Source organism: Neofelis nebulosa, chromosome 6 (assembly GCF_028018385.1).
Source record: "Neofelis nebulosa isolate mNeoNeb1 chromosome 6, mNeoNeb1.pri, whole genome shotgun sequence".
NCBI lineage: Eukaryota > Metazoa > Chordata > Mammalia > Carnivora > Felidae > Neofelis > Neofelis nebulosa.
Window position 1 is genome coordinate 28,745,855 of NC_080787.1, and position 19,995 is coordinate 28,765,849.

Below are 19,995 nucleotides of genomic sequence, written 5' to 3' on the forward strand. Positions count from 1 at the left end.
GTGTCCCGTTTCCCCGCCCTCCCCCACCCCTCCGCTCCTGTGGGTCCCGCGGCGGCGGCGGCGTGTCCCGGCTGGAGGGGGCGCTCGCGCGCAGGAGCCGGGCGCAGCAGGTGCCGCGGTTACCTCCACCTCGGCGGGGGGAGAGGGGGCGGGCCGGGGGCAGGGGAGGAGGAGGAGAAGGGAGGCCGGCTCGCGGAGCCGGAGAGCGCGGCGGCTCGGCAGGCTGGGACCCGAGCTCGCGGCTTCCGGGAGGCGCCCGAGGCCGGATAAATACATCCCGGGCTCCCGGGGAGCAGCGGACGCTACCCGCACCGCCGCCCGCGCCGACTGCACAGCGGTCCGCAGAGCACCGAGCCGCCTGGCTTAGGCGCGGAGCCCGCTCCTCCCCCTGCGGCCGGCGCGGAGCAGCGGAGAGCGGCGGGCTCGGCCGCCGGCGCCCGGGCCGCGGAGCCGATGAGCGGCGGCGGCTGAGGGCCCGGGCCGGCCTCTGCCCGCCCTCTGCCCGGCGCCCGAGCGGGGCCGCAGCGCCCGGGGCGCAGGGTCCGGGCCGGTGACATGGGGGCGGACTGAAGCACCCGGGGCGGCCGAGCGCTCTCTCTCGAGCCGCGGGCCCTCCTCCGCGGCGGCGGCGGCTGCGGGCGCCCGGCCCGGCGCGCTCTGCCCGGAGCGCCCGCGGGAGCCTCCGCCGCGCTTCTATGCGCCTTTGCGGGCGCCGTGGGCCCGGGCCATGGCGATAGACCGGCGGCGCGAGGCGGCGGGTGGCGGGCCCGGGCGGCAGCCGCCCCCGGCCGAGGAGAACGGCTCCCTGCCGCCCGGAGACGCGGCGGCCTCGGCGCCCCTCGGGGGACGCGCGGGCCCCAGCGGCGGTGGCGGGGAGATCCAGCCGCTGCCCGCCCCGCATCCCGCCGCCGGCGGCCAGCACCCGGGCTGCAGCTCGGCGGCGGCGGCGGCCCCGAGCCTCCTGTTGCTGGACTACGACGGGTCGGTGCTGCCCTTCCTCGGGGGCCTGGGCGGGGGCTACCAGAAGACCCTCGTGCTGCTCACCTGGATCCCGGCGCTGTTCATCGGCTTTAGCCAGTTCTCGGACTCTTTCCTCTTGGACCAGCCGAACTTCTGGTGCCGCGGAGCCGGCAAAGGCGCGGAGCTGGCGGGGGTCACCGCCACGGGCCGGTGGGACTCCGGCGACGTGGCCAACTGGACCAGCCCCCCGACCACCCCCTTCTCCACTGCCTCCTGGGGGGCCGCAGGCAACCTTAGCAACAGCAGCGGCGCGGACGGGGGCGACACGCCACCCCTGCCGTCCCCTCCGGACAAGGGGGACAACGCCTCCAACTGCGACTGCCACGCGTGGGACTACGGCATCCGCACAGGCCTCGTCCAAAACGTGGTCAGCAAGGTAAGGGCTGCGACCGCCCGGGCCTCGAGTCCTTCTCCCGAGCCTTTTACTCCTGGATCTCTTCCACCCTTCCCTCCGTCTCCCTCCGAGCAGACCGAGGTCCCTTAAAGCGATGCCAGCCTGTGTGTATGCATCTCGCGTTGGCTTCATCCTCCGTCCCCCAAACCAGATGCGCTTGCTTGGGTGTGAAGCAGGGGCTTTTCGCCTCCCTCCTCGGGGACACTGCCTCCCAACCCTAAGGGGGCTCCACAGCCTTTTCTAGTTTGCACCCGAACTCCCGTCCGAGTGCACATTTGGGGAGAGCGCCCCTCCCCCTAAAATGACTTGGGCTTCCTTCACCTATCCTTCAGACTATCACCCCGGTTCAGCCGGGGGTGTCCCTTGCGAAGGATAAGGCTGCTGACCTGTCAGCCGTCCAGCTCTGGAAGACTCGCCTCATTCAGGGTCTGATAGCTAGATCCAGGACCATGGCTCTGGCTCTAGTCTTCTGTGGGGCTAGAATGTCCTTATGCCTCCCACAAAGAAATATCTATCCGTGGGACCGATGTCATATTCCCAGGTGTTCGTTCCCGCAGACCTCAGTCATCCCGCGCCAGGTTTGGAAACAGACTATTAAAGCCAACTAAAGAACCCAGGTGCTGGCCACAAAAGCAAAGAGCTTGGGAAAATTCCCTTCCCCCCCCCCCCCCCCCCTCATCATGCTCATCCCTCTCCCAAGATTGGGATGTTTGATTTTAGATTTTGCCACCCAAGTGTTCCCTCAAGTGTTTTCTTGGGACTTTAGTCATATCCCTATAGAGTAGAGGAAGGAAACTAAGAATCTGTTTTGTATTCCGGGTCCACCACTGCTCTTATATAGCAGCTGCTTTTGTCTGAGTGAGGCATTGAGACCCTGGTAAGATTTTAGCAGAGCGGCTGCCTTGCTGAGAGTCCTGTAGCCCCTCTACAGAGGTGTTGCATTGTGTGAAATGGAGCAGCAGTGTTTTTTGAGAAGATGTGTGCCAGCAGAAAAATGCAGAATGGGCAATGTCTGAAATCCAGTCCCTAAGACATCTGTATTTTCTGCTTTTCTTAACATCTAGGAGACATTGTATGCCCATTTGTTAAGCAATTTGTGTTTTTTGCCCTTTCTGTGTTTTAAATAACAAATTTACATTTCCAAGTAGTGTAGACCTTTCCCCTCCCACCCTTCTGGGCAGTTCTGGGCAGAATTTTAAATACCTTGTTTAAAAGTGAGACTGAAATTGGACAGTTTGTAAAAATCAATGTGCATGCACTTTCTCCCCCAAATGAGTGTTAGTAAACAGTTGTAGCTCATGGATGTGTAAGATGAAACTCTTACATCATCATAATCGCTGTTTTAATCTTGTACCAGACTGGCAAGAAATGATCTGTCCTGTGGGAATTGACAGGATTCACTGTTAATGGGGAAGATCCTTCAGGCTAGGTTCACCTTGAGGTGTACCCCACCCCCAGCCCCAGCCCCACAGCCTCTCCTTTCCAAAGGTGTTTTGCTGTGACCCTCTCCCATCCACGGAGGGCAGTGTTTGTTTTTTTGTTACCATCATGGAAAAATTCAGAACAATGACTACAGTGACAATTTTAATACTCTGTGAAAGTAAGAATTTGGCAACATTTTCAAATACTTTAAACCCCTTTTTTAAAGTAGAAGAGGAATAATATAGATGAAAGCGAATGTGTTTAGAAGCTGTTCCATCCTGGGGTCCAAGGGGAGGGGAACTTGAAAGTTAGGAGGTGGGAGAGAGCATCATTATCCTAGTGGTGGGGACCCATGGACAGCTATTTACACTGCCATGGAGGGCGGGATGAAAAAACTAAAATAGTTCTTGAAAACTGGCTTTTAAGGCATATTGGAGAGGTGGACAATGTTTCTAAATTAGCACTCAAGAGGGTCAAAGATGGTAGGAATGTGTGCACTATGCTTTAGGGGTACTTGATAGCTGTGCCATGGTTACGTGTAGCAGACACGGCGAAACTGGGAGCTGAAGACCTCCGGACAATAGTTAGAGATGCATTTTCCTGTAAAATAAAGACTAGAAATATTGTAAAATAAAATCCTGTAAAATAAAAACTAGACATATTGATTTTCACACACAATAGAGATCTAAATAAAGGACTGTCCTGCCACAGCATTCTATTTCCATAACAAATGCTTCAAAGAGCTCCTTGAGCACATTTGGCATATACTAAGGCCAGACTTGAGCTGAAGCGGTCTGTGCACAGCGGATACTGTATCAGATGTACAAATATGGAATGTATACTGTGGTGGGTGCAGCATTCTAGAGGTCAGGTGCCTGTCAGCTTTGTTTGTATGTGGGAGCAGAAGTGGAGACAGTTCGCTTTCTGTCTGTAGATTGAAAGTTCAGAGTCTGAGAAGTTGCCTTTTGTACCCTCTTTCCTCACTCCAAACCATGATCTTCCCACTTGCAAATAATCTCACGCAGTGCCTTTGTCATTAGATTTGCCTCAGCCTATCTGTGGCCCTCCAATATGTGTCCTATTCTGTCCCTAAGTGTTAGGTGGGGTGGGGAACATAGAAAATCTGCCAGGCATATATATTATATTGCATTATATTATAAATATATATTATATTCTGAACATAGGTTGTATTATAAATATCCCATTATAAATATACATTATTAATATATATTATATGCATTACATAGGCTATCACATATTTTATACGCATATAATACCACCTACACATGTGAAACTGCCAAGCCACTGGAATCCCAGGTTATAACACTTAAAAGGGATCTTTGGGCTGATGAACCTATCTCCCCTCCTGATTAATATCCCTGACATGGATACCATTTCCAGGATGGGAAGGGAGGGCCCCATTGGCTATTGGCTAGGCAGCTCGCTCCATAATTGCAGCCAAGCATGTTTTTTGGTGAATATAACTCAGGTCATCTCACACTTATTTGTATGGCTTGCCCCCTCTGAAGGGTTCTTTTTCCTTTGTATAATACGTGTTCAGATATTTGAGGATACCCAAGTGGTTTCTTCCCTGGCTAAAAAATCCCCAGCTACTTCAGACATTCCACACATAACAAAATTGGCCATAGCAATTGCTCTACTTGACATATGTGTGTCTTAAATTTTTTTTTTTTTAACGTTTATTTATTTTTGAGACAGAGAGAGACAGAGCATGAACGGGGGAGGGTCAGAGAGAGGGAGACACAGAATCTGAAACAGGCTCCAGGCTCTGAGCTGTCAGCACAGAGCCCGACACGGGGCTCGAACTCACTGACCGCGAGATCATGACCTGAGCTGAAGTCGGCCGCTCAACCCACTGAGCCACCCAGGCGCCCCATGTGTGTCTTAAACAGAACACTCTGAAAACAGCCTGGCAGACCCCATGTGTTCTAATCAAAAGGGACCATAGATGGACCCTATGCTTCCGATGACAAAACCTGCAATTGATGCATGAAAGGCTTTCAGTAAACATGACAAGCTTCTGTCTTTATAGGATTACATTAAGTCAAGAGATTTCTCAGGCTGCACTTCGGTGACATGGCACATGATGTAGATTTCATCATAGTTTTGCGTTATTAAATCTTTCCTGTTAGGATCTTTTTATTTCTGTTTTATGCCTTGGTCCTTGGTATTTGTTATCCCAAAATTTTCAATGCCTTCAAAATAATCATAATAATAATATGACTTTTTGTGTGCAACCATATAAAGTTCTCCAAACATTTATCATGTTATTTCTTTTTATTAAGAATGTTGAGGGGCGCCTGGGTGGCTCAGTGGGTTGAGCATCCAACTTCAGCTCAGGTCATTGTCTCGCAGTTTGTAGGTCCAGCCCCGCATCAGGCTCTGTGCTGACAGCTCAGAGCCTGGAGCCTGCTTCAGATTCTGTGTCCCTGTGTCTCTCTACCACCTCCTGCTCATGCTGTCTCTCTCTCTCTCTGTCTCTCAAAAATAAATAAACGTTAAAAAATTAAAAAAAAAAAAAGAATGTTGAATAATCCAGGTACCTGGGTGGCTCAGTTGGTTAAGCGTCCAACTCCTGATTTCTGCTCAAGTCATGATCTCACGGTTTGTGGGTTCGAGCCCTGCGTCAGGCTCTGTGCTAATGGCGTGGGGCCTGCTTGGCATTCTCTCTCTCCCTGTCTCTGCCCCTCCCCTGCTCATGCACACTCTTTCTCTCTCTCTCTCAAAAATAAGCAAATAAAACTTAAAAAAAAAAAAAAGAATATTGAATAATCCAAAGCCCGCCTTAACACTGAGCATTATTGTGGATTTCCAGGTAACACATACCTGAGTGGGCCAGGTGTGGTGTACCTTGAGCCCTGTGTTCAACTGCATAGCTCTGCATTTTATCTCCCAGCCATGTTGAAAACCGTGTCTGTGTCTTCCTGAAACGAATCTCACCAAGCTCTGCAGTCACTTAGAGGTCAGCTGTGGAAGAACTGAGGCCGGACGTGAGCATTCCCTGGCAGCTCAGATGGTCAGAGATTTTACACAAGGTTAACAAAACCCCACGATTCTGTTGCCTTTAAAATATTCTTCTTAATAATTTGCATCGTTATCCCACATTATTCCGAGTGAATCTTCCTTGGTTTCCAGTGCTCACGACTTTCTTGAGTAATAAGCACGATCCTTTTCCTGTATATGAAGCTTGGGATGTTTGTCCCCAGTCAGATTCTTCTTCTGTTCTCCATGAATTCTCAAAAATTGCTGGCTTTCATCCTGTAAGTACATCTGAGAGTTGTTTAAATATCCTGGGAAGTAATTTGTATTCTTTTTCTGGGGCTCAAGTCTAGAAGTATTTAAAGTGATTCAGTACAATTTAATTAGGGTTAAAAATAATTACAATTTCATTGCAATGGTAATATTTTAAAAATAACCCAGTGTTAGGTCATCCTAATGGTATTTTATTTATTTTGTCTAGTGTATACAACACAGTAGTGAACATCTTTATGCATATCTATTTTTAGAAATTGACTGTAATAGATAATACATGCACATGTTACAGAAAGCGGACAGTAAAAGTAACATTTCTAGCCATCCCTGCCTCCAGTTTCCCTCTTCAGAAGCAACCATGGTTACCAGTTTCTTATGTATCCTTCCAGAAATAGTCTAAGTATATTTTCATTTATATATTTTCCTCTCACAAACAATGACATAATGTATACATTGTTCTATGCCTTTTTTCACCTAAATTGGGGATGGGTGCATATCACTACTTAGAGAGCCCCTCATTGTTCATCCATTGTATGACCAGGCCATAATTTATTTAATTAGTCACCTACTAAGGGGGCATTTAGGTTGTTTCCAGTCTTTGCTGTTACATAATATATAATGAAATTCTGATGTGCATGAAACTCTTAGAAGTGGGGGGTCATGGGCACATTGGTGGCTCACTGTGTTAGGCGGCTGACTCTTGATTTTGGGTCGTGATCTCACACATTGTGAGTTCGAGCCCTATATTGGGCTCTTGCTGACAGTGCAGAGTCTGCTTGAGATCCTCTCTCTCTCCCTTTCTCTCTGCCCCCTCATCTGCTCTTTCTCTCTCTCTAAAAGTATAAATAAATAAACTTTAAAAAAAAAAAAAGTGGAAGGTCAAAGTAGGCTCTGTTTTTATTTTGATACATGTTGTCAAAATACTCTCTCTAGAGATCTTAACCAATTTACACTGCCATCAGTAATGCTTGAGGTCCTGTTCCCCACACCCTCCTTGGCCAAGGACTTACATACTTTAACATGTCTCCTAGTTTGATATGTGAGGTGCATATGGTTATTGTTGTAATCTGCATCTCTATTGTTATGAGCCAGGTTAAAGACGGCTCTGAAATTTCTTGAGCCATTCATGTGGCCTTTTCTTTGAACTGCCTCCTTAGGGACTTTGCCTTTGTGTGTGTTTGGGGGAGGGGGGTTATTTTCTTACTGATCTGTCAGAGTACTTCAAGCAGAAAGTAAATTAACTCTTTGGATGTCTTGTGAATGTTTTTTCCCATGGTTTTTTTGTGTGTCTTTTTATTCTATTTATGCTGGTTTTGTTATGCAGAAACTTTTGATTTGTATAGAGTCAAATTAATCTTTTCTGTTACGATTTCTGGGTTCTGCATTAAGATTTAGGGCTCCCATAATCCTGGAATATCAGGAAAACACCCGTACTTTCTTCTAATTTTTTTTTTTATCTTAGTTCCTCTTTAATTTAGTGTTGCAGGTATCAGTTTTGCTTTTATTGAGCTAGTAGGATAAATTGCTAGAAAGGGAAGTAAATATTGGGTCTGTGGGTATAACCAGCATTTCAAGTGGGCTTTGACTTGCTCCTAACAGTGTCCTAAACATTGCATTTGGCAGTGGCCCCAGCGAGAAGACCAGAAGCTACACAGTTGTTAGCAGCTCTTGACATGTTTTGGGAGCCAGTGATCATCCCCACGCACCAGGGCTCACCTTTCCTTCATTGTCTTATTCTGAGCCAGCTGCAAAACCTCTTCTTTCTTTTTGTTTTTTGTTTTTTTTTTTTTCTCTTTTTCCTCTTTTGTCTGTAGCATTTTCTGCAGGTCTTGATTCATTTTGGCCTTCAGCCCAAGGTAGGACTGAGTCAAAAGTTGATGTCATTTAAAAACATGATAGGCTTTGTGGATCTCCGTGTGGGCGTCGCCACAAACCAGCATTGTGCAGGGGCCAGCTGGGCCTCTCCGGACTCTGAGCCCGTGCCCCCATCTCCATCCACCTGCACACTCAGGAATGTCTTACTGTGGCTTGGAATCAGCCATGGTGGGAACAGTTACCCCATGGAACTGGCAAACACTACACATGGGGTTTTCTTTTTTCTGCAGAAAGCCAGTTGTTAAACAATTATTGTGCCACCAAGTGTGACCCTAGGCCACCCCTTTCCTTTTTTTTCTTTCTTTTTTTAACTTTTCTGCTTCCTTCCTTCCATAGATGAGTCCCTTTTCTGGGCCAAGCCTTGTGCTATGTGTTCGGGATACAATGACATGTAGACAGCTCAGCTCACATAGAGCTTATAGACTAATGAGGGAGTCACACCTTAACTAATTAATAATAATCCTTTAAGGTGCCTGGGTTTGCTTTTGGCTTAGGTCATGATCTCACAGTTCATGAGACTGGCCTGGGCTCCAAGCTGATGGCGCAGAGCTTGCTTGGGATTCTCTCCCTCCCTCTCTCTGCCCCTTCCCCTCTCTCTCTCAAAATAAATAATAAGTACACATTGAAATAATAATAATGCTTTAATTACAAACTGAGTTAAGTGTGTAGAAAGAAAGGGAAATGAAAGACTAGAACAAAAAGCCTGGCCTAAACTGACTGGTCTCTGAGTGCAGCTGACATCTGAGTTAAGATCTTAGGTTTGAGTGGGAGAGAGAGAGAACGGCACTTGCACGGGCCCTCTGGTATGTGCCAGCTTAGAACTGACAGGAGGCAGTGAAGGTGGGAAGGTGGGGAGGGGTGGCTTATGAGTCATGTTCAGAACGTCAGCCATGAGATGAAGAGCTGAGGGGGTGAACCGGGATGGAGGGCGGCCAGGCAGAGCATGTGAAGTGAGAAGGGACCTAGGACTCAGGGTGTGGGGCTCTGAAGAGAGGTTGGGGGGAGGGGAGAGGGTCAGATGGGGAGAGGCAGTCTGACGAAAGTCTCAGGTTGGGAGGTGGGGCGGGGAACCGGGTAGCTTGGGCTGTAGGGAGGAGGCCGGCCAGCCCAGGAAGCGGGTCTGAGGAGGAGCTGTGGGAAATTTTACTGCTGCTGCAGGCCCAGACCAGACCCCGGGCAAGTGGGCCTGAAGCCTCTTTCCAGGGCTATTGATAGGAAGCAGCACTGGCCCATTCGAGTGTTCTAGCATTTTCTCCTGCTCTCCTGGTCAAAAGAGGAGAATGCTGATTTCCACAAAGCTGAAAGACCCTGACAGGGGAAACCATCAGTCTAGAATTTACTTTGATTCAACCAGCTTTACCTTTACCGAATGCCTACTGTAGGTTAAAAAAATGAATTGCCCTGGGCATGGCTAACGTATAACATTCTCTTCCTAGTCCAAAGTCCTCAGTTTACGGATGAGAAGACTGAGGCTGGAGTGAGTGTGGGGGGTGTCGCTGACTTAGAGCCACCAGCCTATTAGGGCTAGAGTCTGGTTCCCCTCACCTGTACTCTTGCCTCTGGCCAGGAGCGGCCCCCATGAGGGGAGAAGGGCCGGGAAGAGCTGGAAGAATGGCTCCTGCCCATTCTCTTGGACTTGATCCCTTTCACTGGCCTGTCAGGCTCCATCCTCCTGTGCTGCCTGAGGAGGGTCATACCTGTCAGGAGCTGCACGCTGAGGTGTGGTTGGCTACACTGTGGCTTCTGGGGTGGGCTCGTGCAGACCACCTCTCTGTGCAGATGTCACTGACCTCTGCTCCTTCTGCCTTGTTAGCCCACTTGCCTGGGATGCCCTTTCCTCCTTCCTTCATCCGTTTGGTCCCTGTTCCTCCTCCAGGTCTGCTCATCCTCACTCGGTGTTTCTAGCACCCAACCATCCCTTTGTCCTAACACTGGCTGTGTGGTGATCAATGTGCTCGCTGTCCCCCTTCCGACTGGAGGCATGCCTTGTTCGGCTTTTACCCACAGTCTTCCCTGTAAATGTCTGAGCTCACCTGAGTTTGCTGTCATGAAAAGAGGAAGGGCTTTTTAGTTTGGCAGGTGTGGGTTTAGGTCCTGACTCTGCTGCTTACGCTCAGCAGGTATTACCAGCAGCTGTAACAGTTACAGGTCTAACTCTATTATCTGTATCTTTGGGAGCGGCAGGAACCTCGTCAGCAAAGTGGGTCATTGCTCATCTTACCTCGAGGGCTGTTGTGAGGCTAGGATGAGAAAAGCTGGGGAGAGCCCACTGCCCTCCCTCCAGGCACCTGGCAAATCAGGAGGAACCTGGGAATCTCAGATCCGTTTCTCCTTCCTATCTGTGGGGTGAGGACCAGCGGAATGAGTCATCTGAGAAATACTTAGGTGGGGAGGAGCTGACAGGCCACACCTGGAAGTGATTTATTCCTCGGGCAATCCGAGGTGTCTTTCTCCTCCGCCCAGAAACTGATAACATAGGGGAGCAGGTGTGCCCTTCATACAAGACACAGGAATCCAGGGAGGCCTGAGGAGTCAAACCAAAAAGGACCCCTAGTCTGATGAAAAAAACCATATAATGGCTTTGTTTTCAGGTCACTGGTCACAGCGCTCCAAAGGATCTGAAAAGGAAAAGCCTTTTCTGGCCGACCTTGAGGAATGGGAGGGCAGGGCCCTGCCAGGGGCTTCATGCCCCCACAGAGGTCTTCGCTCAGAAACCTGACTTCATGCCCCTGGGTGGAGAATGATCTAAATATGTTAAAGCTTCTGGGTTAGCTGTGCTGTTGAAAACAGATCAGAGAAACCATGGACTTTTAGAGGAGTTGATGGTAACTTTGGACCTCAATGGCAGGCATCAGAGGGCTAACTTCAGGGGGTGGGTGAAGACCAGCCCCTGCCCCACCCACCTGGAGTGCTGTCCTTGTGGACTGACCCCAGGAACCTTCAGACTTTGATCTTCTGCAACTTGGGGTCTGTTCTTTCGTTTGCTTCAGGCTGCTCAGTGCTGGTCATTAATGTGTGGGCAGATCTTCCTCTGAACAAGTGACCTAGAGATTGACAAGCCCTATATTGCTAGGGAAGAGGAACAGTGGTTATTGACAGATTTAGCTGGATGTCCCCTAAAATAAATCTTTGCTGAAAAAGAACCCTGCTGGGGGCTCTCCAGGCCACCCCATTTGCATAGGATTATATTCTACAAAACCTCTCCTGGGACTCTTTTGGTTTGCAAGTAACGAGAACAAATTTCAAATTCACAAAACAGAAAGGAAATCTCTTGGAACATGCAGGAATGGCTCACGGAACCCGGGATGGGATCTGAATATTGAGGGACAGGGGGTTGGATCTTTCGAGAGTCCACATGTGCTCTCGACCCTTTCTCCAGAAGTCCGCTTTGTTCCCCCTGCGGACTGGCTTTGTCCATGCTTTTGCTTACCTGGTCAGGCAAGTCAGCACAGAGGCCAGCATTCCTCTGTCGATTCCAGATTTTCGGGTGTAGATCTGATGTCCAGCTTGGGGCTGGGGTGTCAGAGCAGGGGATACAGTTACCTAGCGCTGGGACAGCTCCTTTGAACCGTGTGACAGGAGGTGGTAGTGGCAGTTCTTTATTGGGATGCAAAGGATTAGAGATGAATCTTTTTGGCAATTAATTGGGAATAATTGAATATTGACAGTTTAACTATTAAATGCTTTAAATGAAGTATTCTTTTTCTTCCCAAAGACTCAGGATGTAACTTACCTGGCTGCTTAAGCTTAGTATGGAATTGGCAAGAATACCCTCCTGAGGCTTTTTTTTTTTTTCTTTTCTAGAAATAGTGATAAATGGTTTCATTTATTAGCTCCAGATCACAGAGGGAGCTTGGAACCAGCCCTTGGGCGGTCACTGAAACAGTTTTACAAATAGTCACCCCCACCCCTGCCCCCACACAGGGTGAGTCTCCTTGTTTCTCCAAACCTTTCTGGTCAGGACCAGCAACATAATTTGTGGGGCCCATTGCCAAAGGAAACGCAGAACCCCTGGCTGAAAAATTATTAAGATCAAGACAGTGACTGCCGAGCATGAAGCCAAATGTGGGCCCTTCTGAGTAGCAACGCTTCTGGTGACCTCCAGCCTGTGGTCTCTCACCAAGCCAGCTGTCACCGCTAAGCAAGCGTCCCCAAGCCGTTCCAAGCCTTTCTTCCTGACTTGTCAGTGTCTTTTCTGCTTCTCTGTTCCTTGGTTGTGTTTTGTATCTTTTTCTAGATTTCTTGTAGTAAAAGTGAAACACACTTTTTGCGGGTCTGTTTTTCCCAGGGAACAGCTTCAGAAAGTCCTGGCCAGTTTTGTTTCGAATGTTGAGTTTGCTCAAGGTGTGCCACAGCCAGAAGGAGCCAGGGAGCATTCTTACATTTGAAAACACTGCCCCAGAAGTGGGACAGTTGGTTTACTTATCTGAGCAGTAAACCAAACAGCTGAGTCATAGGAATGTGTGGTAAAGAATGTTAAGTCATAGGAATGCTAGTTAAGTGTTTATCAGCCTTTTTTTTTTTTTTTTTTTTTTAGGGGAGAAGAGGGTCAGCCCTCCCTCTAATTTAATTCTGTTTTAGCTAGCAGTCACACTTTATTTCTTCGTATCATTTGAAGAAGTGCAAAGGAGATGATGCCAGTGTAAAGCCACCACGAGCATCCCAGTGGTCATATTAAATTATGGATGGGTTATGCACTCGGCATAGTAATTTGCACTACAGAGTGTTTCCTCCCAGATTAGATTAAAAGCTGCTTTTTTTTTTTTCTGTGTGTTTAAAAGATGCTTTACAAATTGGGCACCCTTGATTGTTACATACTGAGAAACTCCACTGTTCTCAAATGAATATACATGAGCATTTGCAGTGAACACAAAGTTTTGTCCTACTTTTTCAAGTTTTTTTTAATTGTGGTAAAATGCACATAACAGAAAATTTACCATTTTAACCATGTTTAAATGTACAGTCGAGTGGGATTCAGGACAGTCACACTGTTGGGTGATCACCACCACCATCCGTGTCCAGAACTTTGTCATCTTTCCAAACTGAAACTCTGTATCCATTAAACACTAACTGCCCACTCCCCTCCCCCAGCCCCTGGCAAGCACCCTTCCACTTTCTGTCTCTGAATCTGACTATTCTGGGGATCTCGTGTGAGTGGAACCATTATAGGACTTGTTCTTTTGTCACTGGCTTCTTTTACTTCGCGTGACATTCTCAGGCTTCATCCAAGTTGGAGCCTGTGTCAGAATTTCCTTCCTGTTTAATGCCGAACAATATTCCATTGTACGTATAGACCACGTTCTGCTTATCCAGTCATCCGTTGATGGACACGTAGGTTGCTTTCACCCTTTGGCTGTTGGAAATAATGCTGCTGTGGACATAGGTGTTGTCCTACTTTTTTGAAGAAAGTTACATACAGCCCCTCCTTCCCTCCCCTCCCCTGTTAGAGGGATTTCTGCAGCCACATGTGTGGCACCTGGCCCTGGCCTATCTCTGCAGGCAGGCCTTCTGCCCTGCCTTGGGTAGGTGACACAGAGGGGTAGAAGATGGTTTGTGCCCTGGAGAAGGAGCTCATGGTGTAGCTGAGACCATCAGTAAGTGGAAGGTTAGTGTGGGACCAGCTAAGAGGAGGGTGTGGGGGCCAGGAGCTGAGGGTGTGGGGTGCTGAAGTGAGCATGCCCAGGAGAGCAGGTGAGGTGTGTGCCCTGACCTGTGAGTCCTCACCATGGGTGAGGGGATTTGGGTGCTATGGCATTGGAGCTGGGTCCTGAAGGTGGGCTGGGGTCTTAAAAGATGGAAAGGATTGAGAAAGGGCCTTGTGTGCAGAGGAACTGACAAGGGCTGGGAAGAGATGAGTGCAGGGTGCAGGGCAGGGGGGCCGTCACACAGGCCACCAGAGTCAGTCCTTGGAGATAGGTTTGGTTTTCCCCCAGTGGACAGTGAGTCATCTGAGCTTTGTAATGGAGAAATGATAGTAGAGACCCAGGGCAGGGGTACCCCCAGCCCCAGCCTGGGTCCACATGGCCCTGTGTCCTTGGGACCCCTGCAGCAGCCCTCTTGGCCTCTCCAGCTGCTACATGCATCTCCTGCAGTACGCATGTTGGTTTGGGCCTCCATGAAAAACGCTCGCCAAGCTCCCATCACAAGTGTGGCCAAATCCCAGGGGCTGCGGCCCTCCCCTGGAAAGCACTGGCTTGGCCCAGCATCCCTGCCTCGCCTGCTGGGCCTTGTGGTCTCTGTGCCACAGATGGTGTCAGTTTGCCTGATGCCAGATCACTGGGACTGCTTCAGTGATCTTGGTCAGCCTCTGCATGGCATTGGCAGTGACCATTCAGTCTTCAGCACTCTCTCTTTGGGATGGGGGCAAGGGGCAGGGGCTGGTGAATGCTGCTTTTCCTTGATTTTTCTTCTGCCTCACTGGCTTCTCTTCTCTTTCGGGAATCCTTTCCATCACCCTCTATCTTCAGATCATTCCGCAGTGTCTCAGTCAGCTCGGGCTGCGTAACAAGTACCACAGACTGGGGGACTTACCCAACAGACATTTAGTTCCTCTTGCTTCTGGAAGTCTGAGATCAAATGTCAGCAGGACTTCCAAGGCCTCTCTTCTTGCCTTGTGCATGGTGTCTTCTCCCTGTGACCTCTGTGTATGTATCTGTGTCCTAATCTCTTATTACAAGGACACCAGCCCTGTTGGATTATGGCTCATCCCAATGACCTCATTTTAAGTTAATCACCTCTGTAAGGGTCCTGTCTCTATTTACATTCACATTCTGAGGTACTAGTGGTCAGGATTCCCAACATTTGAGAGCTTGGGGGGCTTTTTTGGAGGGTGATAGGCCACAGTTCAGCCTATAACATCCAAGTTCCAGCACACCTGAGTAGGGCAGCACCAGATCTTTATCTGTAGCCTGAATGTTTCCTCAAAGCCCTAAACCTGTGTATTTGGTTAACATCTGGCCCCTGATCTTTTCCACCCCCCTTGCTTCAAATCCCAGTGTTTTGGTCCTAAATTGAAGATGAGAAGCTTCTTCGACTTCCCTGCTTCAAATCATTTGTGGTTTGTGGTGCTCCATGACCCTCAGGATGAAGTTGGGTCTGGATGGTTGGTTCTCGGGGTCCTTGATGGTCTGAACCCTGCATACTTCTCCTGCACTGCCCCCCCCCCCCCATCATGCCTGTACAGGGACTCTGTGCTCCAGCCCCCAGTTTCTCAAATAATACTTGACCTTTGTATGTGGTGCTCTTTTGGCCCAGAATACACCTGCCCTCCCCATCATCCTGTCACCTTCTTCAAGCCTTTCCTGCCTCCCTATTCCTCCACTCTAATCCTCTGTCCCTGCTTTCCTGGCCCAGATCTGCATCCATGGTACCTGGATCTAGTAGGTGCTCAATTAACATTTCTTGAATGGTGAAGGTAAAGGGATAGTAAAGGGGCCTTTACTCTCATCTGGGCAAAGTAAGGTGATTTAATTCTAGGATGATAATAATAAGCCAGAGGACAGGTACATAGGCCAACTCAGACCTAAAGTCTAATTTCAGTGAGTTATTGAAAACTAAGGAAGGTGATGTAATATATTTGAAATAGCAGCTAATCAAACTTGAATTCATGCTAGGCTATAGAATAGATTGTATGTTTACTTTAAGTCCTGGTTTTTCAGAACTTTAAGTCACAGAGCCTTTTTTTCTCATGAAAGTGACACATAGAACTGGTCTGAATCTAGGACTGCAGTGGTGGTGGCTGGGGCTCTTCAGGTCACCCGGGAACTTTTGGAACCATCTATGGGACCCCAGCATCGGTTGTTTAAAAACATTCTCTGGATGATTTCCACATGGTACAGTTTTTCCCCCAGGGGACATTTGGCAATATCCAGAAACATTTTGGGTGGTCACAGCTGAGAAGGGAGTGCTACTGACATCTGGTGGGTAGAGACCAGGGATGCTGCTGAATATCCCACAATGCACAGGACAGCCCCCACAGCAAAGAATGATCCAGTTGAGCATGCCAAGTTTGAGAAATCCTGGTCTAGGCTAATACAGAAGTTCATTGTTTTTTCTGACCATACCCAGCAGATGGCCGGGGTCAGCCCGGGTGAGACCTTGGTTCCTCTGTAACCCACAAGGGGAGCATTGGTATGCAGGCTCAGGAGTTATAGAAGAGCAATTCATCACACCAGGAATTATCACAGTTCAGCCAGGGCCCCTCTGCCCTCTGTGAAGAACGGGTTTGCTAAGTGCATTAGTGGTGTAAACCAAGTGTCAGCAGGCACGTTTAGCCTACCTAGGGAAGCACATTATGAAACACTGCCTTAGCATATTTATGTACAAATGAATGTTGCTAAACGACCAAGTCACTCATTAAAGGAGGTCCTTTGAAACTGCTTGGAATAATGGTTAATTACTTGAAAAGGAAACATTTATTTGGAAGTAAAAGGTATTTATTTTCAAAACGTCTCTAATTCAGACCAGCTTTTTCCATAATTAATTCCCATTGAGGTGGTTTGATAATGTTTTCAGCAGCAGGAAACAAGAACTCCCCCAGGGGACAGAGGCCAAGAAGTAGAGTTCAGAATCAAACATAAGCACTGTTTACATTGACTGAGTAGCAGCTCAGGCTTGACCTTTCCCTTGGGCACAGGCAGTGAACCTTAAGTGGTCCTCTTGTGACATTTACCTGTGCTTATCTGTGAAAGTGAGGATGTGAGGTATCAGCTAGGGATGCTGGTGAGGCACCCCCTTAATTAACCTAAGCCAACTCCCCACCTCAGGGAGGTCCTGACCCCAGTCAGCTTCCATGCCCTCCTCAGCAGTGGACTCTTTCCTTCCTTAGATGTTCATGGCATAACCTGGCAGTCCCACTCATTTATATTACATTTGGAGAGTTTGTGCTTGATATCCTTGATATCCCTGATAAAGAACTGTCAAGGGCCACAGATGGTGAGACAGCTGAGTGTCCTGGGGCAGGGCAGAGAGTCCTATCTCACTCTTAGAAGGAACTTTCAAGTAGTAAATAAAGGTGCTTCAACTAGAGGTCATCCAGTGAGAGGTAGTGAAATGCAGGAAGGCGATGTGTCTTCATAGGAGCCTGGTAGTTTCTGGAGCCGTGTTGTATGGTGAGTCATCGGATCTTCTGTGTTCCAAGGTAGGATTTTTATTGTTTCATCTTAATAGAAGATTTATTTTTAATCTTTTTTCTGGGAAGTCCCATAAGAAACAAGTTTTCAAATATGCGTATCATCTAGGCTGTGAGAGTGTTTTGGGGTTTTGTTTTTGTTTTTGTTTTATTTTTGGTTTATTTTGTTTTATTTTTGTGTAGCTGCGGATAACACGTTTGAATTAAACTGAATTGTGCTTAAGTATAAGCAGTGGTTTCTCTAATTAATTTCTCATCTGCCATTGGATTTATCCCCATTTATAATTCTAGTTCTTCTTTGACAGGACCTCAGATAAGTGACTAATGGGAGGGATGGTGAAAAGGAAAACTATAACCTCAATTATGAATCTCATCTCCAAAATCAATTTGGGGGAAACTGAAATGACCTTGAACAGGCAAAAGGTTACCAGGGAATTTAAAGACTCATAGTTTATCCTACTGAAAATAGGTTTTTAAATCTACATTCCTTTAGTATGGGGAGGCAGGACACACAGCAGTCTTTTTTCAATGATCTGTTTGTATAGCAAATATAGTGGCCTAATCTCATATAGTTAAAAGTATGTGCAGGGAAGACACCCCCGAGAAAAGTCCAGAGCAGCGTGTGATATGCACATGTTCACTGAGCAGGCTGTCTGTGCAAGGCACTGTGCTGGGGCTGCTGGGGAGAAGGAGCCCATGGGCTGTGCCTTGAAGATAGGCAGAGATGGGCAGTAGGAGAGCAGTCTGGGCAGAGGGAAGAATGGAGCAAACTGATGGTGAAGAGGGGGAGCAGGTATGAGTGGGGGAATAACCAGAACGCAAGGAATGGGAAGAAGTATGTGTTTTCAGTGAGATGGGCGAGCACGTATGGTAGTGTAAAGGGTTTGAAAGCTTGGAGGGTTCATGAGGGTGCTGTCTGCTGCACATCGTAGAGAACCTCAGAGCAAATGCGCTTAAAAATTATCTTGAGGGGTGCCTGGGTGGCTCAGTTGGTTGAGCCTGAGTCTTGGTTTCAGCCCAGGTCATGATCTCACAGTTCGTGAGTTTGAGCCCCATGTCAGTCTCTGTGCTAATGGTGAGAGCCCCACCTCTCTCCTTGTCTCTCTCTGTCATAAAATAAATAAACTTAAAAATTTTTTTAAATAGACAGAAATACCTGTGATGTTTCCAGAAATCCAGAGATAGGATGGGCTCCCCTGCATGCTTCTGGGCCTTCTTCAGCATTGCTTCACGCTAATGCTGTGTTAGTCCGTGCTGCAGACTGGGGGCCTTGGACCACAGAACTCGTTCTTCACAGCTCTGGAGGCCAGAATCCCGAGATCAGGGGGCCGCCAGGATAGTTCCTTCCGAGGCCTCTCTCTTTGGCTTGCAGATGGCCATCTTCTCCCTGTGTCTTCACATGGTCTTCTCTCTGCATGTGTCTGCGTCTGAATCTCTTCTTATAAGGACACTGGTCAGCAACCTCATTTTAACTTAAACCTCTGTACAAACCCTTTCTCCAAATACAGTCACATTCTGAGGAATGGGGGTGGGAAATGGAGGGGGTTAGGACTTCAACAGGTGTATTTTTTTAAATTTTTTTCTTAACGTTTATTTATTTTTGAGACAGAGAGAGACAGAGCATGAACGGGGGAGGGCCAGCGAGAGGGGGAAGCACAGAATCTGAAACAGGCTCCAGGCTCTGAGCTGTCAGCACAGAGCCTGACGCGGGGCTTGAACTCACAGACTGCGAGATCATAACCTGAGCCGAAGTCGGATGCTTAACCGACTGAGCCACCCAGGCACCCCTCAACAGGTGTATTTTGAGGGGATACAATTCAGCCCATAACAAATACCGAGTTCCTTGTAGTGTCAAGGTGACTTCCTATGACAGCAGGTTATTTGCTGTCCCCCCAGCCCCCTGGTGACTTGGAGAAGAGGGAACCAACAGCCTTCTCCTTGAGCACAGGGCGCGAATCCTTCTCTGTCATCTGCCCTCCCTTATCACATGCCTGCCCCTGGACTGACACCACTCACTGGGAAATGCCATGTGTGCACTAGGGATGGGCCACCTTACCCTGGGTGCTATGGGAGGAGGGTGTCTGTGTAAGCTGACTTCTGCAAAGAATGGCACTGGTGAGAGGAGGCACTGTAAGTTACCAGCACAGCCCATCGCTCTCTGCAGAGAGTTCAGATTTCCTCTGGCAGGTGATGGGGGGTATTGAAGGATTTAAAGAAAATTTTTTTATGTTTATTTATTTTTGAGACAGAAACAGAGCATGAGTCGGGGAGGGGCAGAGAGAGGGAAAAACACAGAATCTAAAGCAGGTTCCAGGCTCTGAGCTGTCAGCACAGAGCCTGATGCGGGGCTTGAACCCAGGAACTGTGAGATCATGACCTGAGCCGAAGGCAGACGCTCAACCAGCTGAGCCACCCAGGCGCCCCAAGGATTTTTTAAGCAAGGTCACGGCAGCATGACCTTCCCAGGTGCCCTTTATATTCCCAGCCGTGTACTGGCTGCTCTAAGTGGGCCCCTCGATTCACCCTTGGGAGAAGCCAATGAGGCTGCCCTGTTATCGGCATCTGCCAGGTGAGGAAACTGACATGAAGGTGCTAAGAAACTCGACCGGGGTCACACTGTGGACAGGTGGTGAAGTCAGCAGCCTACCAGGCGTCACCCCAGCTCCAATATCTATGCTTGTTCTATGACAGCAGTGCCACATTTTCAGAAGACAAAGCTGGCTGTGCTGGAGGAGGGGGTAAGGTGCCAAGGGCCGGTGCTGCTGATGCTGGAGACCCAGGCCAGGGGTGCTGGAGAAGGAGGATAGAGCAAAGTCACTGACGTATCTGACAGAGGGAGATGGGAGGGCATGAAGCTTCGAGGGGGTCTGAAATCCAGGTG

At 48.6% G+C, this 19,995-nt stretch overlaps 1 protein-coding gene across 3 annotated transcripts in view; it reads left to right on the top strand.

Annotated features, from left to right (window-relative positions):
* The first annotated feature begins 201 nt into the window (after window positions 1-201).
* SLC22A23 (solute carrier family 22 member 23) overlaps window positions 202-19,995 on the top strand; it is a 184,851-nt gene continuing 165,057 nt past the window's right edge. Inside the window, exon 1 of one of the 3 annotated variants that reach the window (XM_058733158.1) lies at window positions 202-1,396. In XM_058733158.1, the coding sequence (XP_058589141.1) occupies window positions 728-1,396 (669 nt within the window). In that variant the 5' untranslated portion in view covers window positions 202-727. The remainder of the gene's footprint in view (window positions 1,397-19,995) is intronic. The other 2 variants (XM_058733156.1, XM_058733157.1) reach the window with 2 other exon arrangements.